Consider the following 5,104-nt stretch of genomic DNA (forward strand, 5'->3'; position numbering starts at 1 on the left):
TTATTTCAGTTCAGTTCAGTTCTAATAAGTCCACCTCAGTTCAGTCAATGAGAACAGACCCTGAGTGCGTGAATAGGAAGAAAGTAAGGGCATGTTCACATTTACTGAACTGGTTTGAACTGAACTGAGGTGAACTGATTGGAGCTGAACTAAACTGAACTGAATAGAGCTGAAATGAATTGTTTATGAGAGAAGAAAATTAAGAATTAAACTAAACTGAAATCAATTGATAGAAGCTGAACTGAACTAAAATTAAACTAAAGAGAATAGGCTCTAAGACGGAATATACGAAAATTAAAAAGTGGATTTAAAATAGAAAAGGGGGAATAGTTGTAAAGTGGTAGGACTGAGTAACAAGCACCAAGCAGGCTATGAAGTTACTCCGTATTTTAAAATTAAGAGCACTCTCATTCATGGGCAAAAAAATGCCCATGAGGAGAATTTAATGGTAAAAATGCTAAAAATGTTATCCCACTCATGAGCAAAAAAAAATATGCCCATGAAGAGATTACCAAATGCCCATAGGAATGGCAAAAATAAATTGCTACAGTACCTATGGGCCCATGAGTGTTTGTGAGAGAAAATATAAGAGAGATGGTAGTGTGGTTTTTTTTTTTTTTTTTGTTTAGCCCATGAGTGTGGGAAGAGTTCTTAAATAAAATGCCCATAAGAAAAAATGGAAAAGAGGAGTGAGAAAGTTAGTAGAGAGAGTGGCATTTTTATTTTTTGCCATGAGAGTGGTCTAAGTGAAGTGAAACGAGTATTAAAAAAATCCGTAGAGTATGGCAATAAAATTGAAGTAAAGAGAGGGAATAGAAAAGGACATCCGTTTATTGGAGTTTTGTGGAAACCAGAAAAAAAAAAACAGTGTAAAATCCCCCACCTCCACACTGTCTCTCTCTCTCTCTCTCTCTCTCTTTCTCACGCACACACTCAAAAACACAGTCTCTCTCTCTCTTACCCTCAAAAAAGGTGAGTACTCAAAAAAGAGAGAGGAGAGAGAAAGAAGACGGGGTGGGGTTCGAGACAGGGAAGCAGCGTTGAATTGGGGGAGGTTGGGTTTGGATGTGCTAAGCCGTTTCTTTTTCACTTCAAATCTAACTGTAGATTTCCCCATTTTTATTGGGTGACTGATTAACTGGGAATCGATCTCTCTCTCTCTCTCTAACTCTCCTCAAGCCTCAGCAAAACGCAGGGATGAGAATGGGTCTTAAATTAGGCAGACTTGCGTTGTTGTGGTTGTGCCTTTACATTTCTCTAGTTTCCGCAGCCAGATTGCATTCTTCTTCTCGCCAGAAACTTCAGCTCCAGAACCATCTCAACCGTTTGAATAAACCTCCTGTCAAAACCATTCAGGTTCTTTCTTTTCTCTCTCCTTTTTTATTTTTTCTTTTATTTTTAATCACTTTTTTTTTTTTTTTTTTGTTGGGATTTTATACTATTTTAAGTGGATTCATGTGTTAACTATCCTTTTTTTTATTTTTTATTTTTTTTATTTTAATGGTGGGAAAATACACTTGTAGATGGAGCTGTTTGCTTCAAATAGCTATGGATTTTTAATTTTGTTTATGGTGTCTTGATTTTTGAGGAATATTTTGAAATGCCGAAAATGAAACGCCTTTTTTGTTTGGTCCTTTTATTTTTTTTTCTTTCCCTTTTCCACCCAAAGAAAATAATATTCGTTGAATTGTTAGGTTTTCAGGTCTAAAAATTAAAAAAAATTCCTCAGTACAGTGATTTACTGTTGGTGAAGCTGTCATCTATTTTTCCCTGCCATACTTGTAATCCTACCTTTTGATATGAAATTATTGGTGATTTAGTACAGTAAATAGTTTGGTTGAGCATAATGTTTGAAAATTTGAACAAGGGTGCATGTGTTGCAATTTGCAGAGCCCAGATGGTGATATCATTGACTGTGTTCACATGAATCATCAGCCAGCCTTTGATCATCCTTTCCTCAAGAACCATACCATTCAGGTATGTTACTTACATTTCTCCCCCTTTATACATGGTTTCTTGATGTTCACTGTGCGGGTGTTGCTTTGTGGTTTGTGTTGTTCACTGTGCGGGTGTTGTTGGCTTTATTTTTTTGATTTGTGTTGTTCACTGTGCGGGTGTTGTTTGCTATCTCTTATATATTTTTTTTCCTTTTTACAGATGAGGCCTAATTATCATCCTGAAGGGCTTTTTAGTGATAGCAAGGTGAATATTAATTCTAGAACTGAACCGCGAAGCAATCCAATCACTCAGCTGTGGCACGCCAGTGGTAAATGTCCTGAGGGTACTATCCCCATTAGGAGAACCAAGGAGGATGATGTATTAAGGGCCAGTTCTGTTAAGAGATATGGAAGGAAGAAGTATCACCGCTTTGCCAAGCCCAGGTCTCCAGATCCCGACCTTGTCAACGAAAGCGGCCATCAGGTCTCTTCATCCTTCCATCTTTGTAATCTATTACTGCTGCTATACTACATGTTCTTATTTCTTAATTTTTGTTTGACTTGTTTAACAGCATGCAATTGCATATGTTGAAGGAGACAAGTATTACGGAGCAAAGGCAACCATAAACGTTTGGGAACCTAAAATTCAGCAGCCCAACGAGTTTAGCTTGTCTCAAATCTGGATTTTGGGAGGCTCCTTTGGTGAAGATCTTAATAGTATTGAAGCTGGTTGGCAGGTATCTATTATATGAATCACCTTTAATTACTGTTTCTTTCAACGTTTTTCTTATGTTGTTGTGTAAATGGATGTGGAAATAGGTGAGCCCTGATCTTTACGGAGATAACAACACCAGGCTTTTCACATACTGGACGGTAAAACCTTTTTTTCACTAGTCACTCCCTCCTTGTTTTCAAGTTGCACACGTCCACCTTTACCCTTCACCTTCAATTCTTGTAACAGTACTAATTTTTTATTGTCTAATTGTGATTTACAAGGGCATTGTATTACATATTGTATACTTCCATAATCCATACTAAGTGCTCCATGTTATACTAACTAATCTATTCTTAAAAAATTAAAATTATTCAGAGTGACGCGTATCAGGCCACGGGTTGCTACAACCTCCTATGCTCAGGATTCATACAAATTAACAGCGAGATAGCAATGGGTGCAAGCATCTCCCCTGTCTCTGGGTTCCGTAGTTCCCAATATGACATCAGTATCCTCGTCTGGAAGGTAAATTCCAAAATCTCCACTCAATCTCTTATTAGTTGTGATATGCTCATACTGTTTACCTTTACATGGTAGCAATAATTTAGCATGGACTCATTACTGTCTTTGTAGTAGTTTTTATTATAACATTCTAAGAAATCAGTGGCTTTTAATGTCATAAAGGAGGCATTTCCAATGGCTTTCTATTTTTCCAATTAAAGAGTTATTCCCTCTTGAATTATAAATGAAGGGAAAAAAGGTGTTCGTGTCCTTCAGTATTATTTTAGGATTAATGGAATAATTAATCATTTGTATGTGTTTTACTATTAAATAATGAAGATATTAAAGAGAGGGAGAAAGGGACAAAGCTGTGGTTTGTGGATCAGATGCGGAGGAGTAAGAAATGTTGTAGTGAGAATCTTTCATATGATTTCCTAATGTTTATGGAGTTAAAATTATTAAAAATGGCCTTCTGTATTAAAATACAACTGGGGCCATTTATATAAATTTTTTCCCTTCGTGGGATCCACGCCACCACTCCTAATTGTCCTCTCTCATGTCAATCAAGAATGAGGACAATGAAAAGCTATTCATATTAGCCTTTTGAGTTTTGATCCAAAAATGAGGACAAAAGATGATCACATGCAGTGTTAACTGTGAATAATGGGAGTTGTAAAACAATCCAAGTTCTCTTTTGACTTACTATATTTTTGCCTGTGGTGCCCTCTCATTTTTGAAGGAAATGGTGGGACTAATGGGTGGGTGGTTGGGTGGGAGTGGGATGGCCATGCTAAGAGGAACTACCACCATATATTGTCTTTGCTTTCCTTGTGTTATTGATTAGGAGGACTAGCTCTCTACTTGATTTGATTTGATGTTGACCATGAAGGCGTATGAAATTACCATAACCATAATACTCGTAGCTTTAGCTGTATTATTATACTATATTGTGTATCAATTATGACGGAATTCGGTTTAATGGATATATGTTGGTTCTAGGATCCAAAGGAAGGAAACTGGTGGATGCAGTTTGGAAACGACTATGTACTGGGGTACTGGCCATCATTCTTGTTCTCGTACTTGGCAGATAGTGCTTCAATGATAGAATGGGGAGGGGAAGTGGTAAACTCCGAACCAGATGGGCAGCATACATCCACTCAAATGGGGAGTGGCCGTTTCCCAGAGGAAGGCTTTGGCAAAGCAAGTTACTTTAGAAACATACAGGTGGTTGATGAATCTAACAACCTCAAGGCTCCCAAAGATATTGGTACCTTCACTGAGCAGTCCAACTGTTATGATGTTCAAACCGGCAATAATGGTGATTGGGGTCATTACTTTTATTATGGAGGTCCTGGCAAAAATTCCAAATGCCCTTAGCGTCTAATAGAACATTACCAAAAATACTGCAGAGTAGAGTACAATATTATTAACCTTAAAAATCAATTAATCCCCCCCACCCCACCGGAAAAAAAAAAAAAAAAAAAAAAAAAAAAAAAAAAAAAAAGTCATTGTGGAGGCAGAGGCACCCCAAAGGGATTGGCCCCCTTCTCATCATATGTTATTCTGTAATATTCGACCGATTACTGTAATATCTCTTCTCTCTCTATTTCTCGTTTTTTTTTCCATCCCATTTCATTATGGATGTCCAATCCTCCCTTAAATTTTCAATGTAGGGTGGTAAGTGGTGCATGTAGAATTTGGTTTTTGGTTGTAGTTATTGAATATGACGTGATTGTGTAATTTATTTTTCATTGCAACTGGTATTGGTTTTGAAATTTCTCCTCCATTTAAGTGTGACGGGGAGGATGCAGCCTTTGTTTCTTTTCACTGAGCTCACAAGGAGCTGGTCTGCTTTTCAATGCTAGTAGTTTATAGTATTTGTAATCAATTTGTACTCTAATAAGTAGCATTCCATAAATTGTGTTTTTTAGATTTGCAGTCAATCCTCTGTTTA

At 37.1% G+C, this 5,104-nt stretch overlaps 1 protein-coding gene across 1 annotated transcript; it reads left to right on the plus strand.

Annotated features, from left to right (window-relative positions):
* The first annotated feature begins 896 nt into the window (after nt 1-896).
* Nucleotides 897-4,901, plus strand: LOC145603593 (protein neprosin-like). Its single transcript, XM_081659524.1, has 7 exons — nt 897-1,356; nt 1,891-1,977; nt 2,158-2,421; nt 2,510-2,674; nt 2,757-2,810; nt 3,028-3,174; nt 4,150-4,901. Exons 1-7 carry the CDS (start codon nt 1,198-1,200, stop codon nt 4,525-4,527), a joined length of 1,254 nt encoding a protein of 417 aa, XP_081515650.1. The 5' UTR covers nt 897-1,197; the 3' UTR covers nt 4,528-4,901.
* Nucleotides 4,902-5,104: the final 203 nt, after the last annotated feature.

This window comes from Chenopodium album, chromosome 22 (assembly GCF_948465745.1).
Source record: "Chenopodium album chromosome 22, dcCheAlbu1.1, whole genome shotgun sequence".
In the NCBI taxonomy this organism is placed as follows: domain Eukaryota; kingdom Viridiplantae; phylum Streptophyta; class Magnoliopsida; order Caryophyllales; family Amaranthaceae; genus Chenopodium; species Chenopodium album.

What these genes read in the sequence shown, in the direction of transcription:
- LOC145603593 (XM_081659524.1), top strand. Translation starts at nt 1,198, where the DNA reads ATGAGAATGGGTCTTAAATTAGGCAGACTTGCGTTGTTGTGGTTGTGC. An exon ending in TCAAGAACCATACCATTCAG is followed by an intron (nt 1,978 to 2,157) that starts GTATGTTACTTA and finishes TCCTTTTTACAG; the next exon opens with ATGAGGCCTAATTATCATCC. An exon ending in TCAGTATCCTCGTCTGGAAG is followed by an intron (nt 3,175 to 4,149) that starts GTAAATTCCAAA and finishes TGTTGGTTCTAG; the next exon opens with GATCCAAAGGAAGGAAACTG.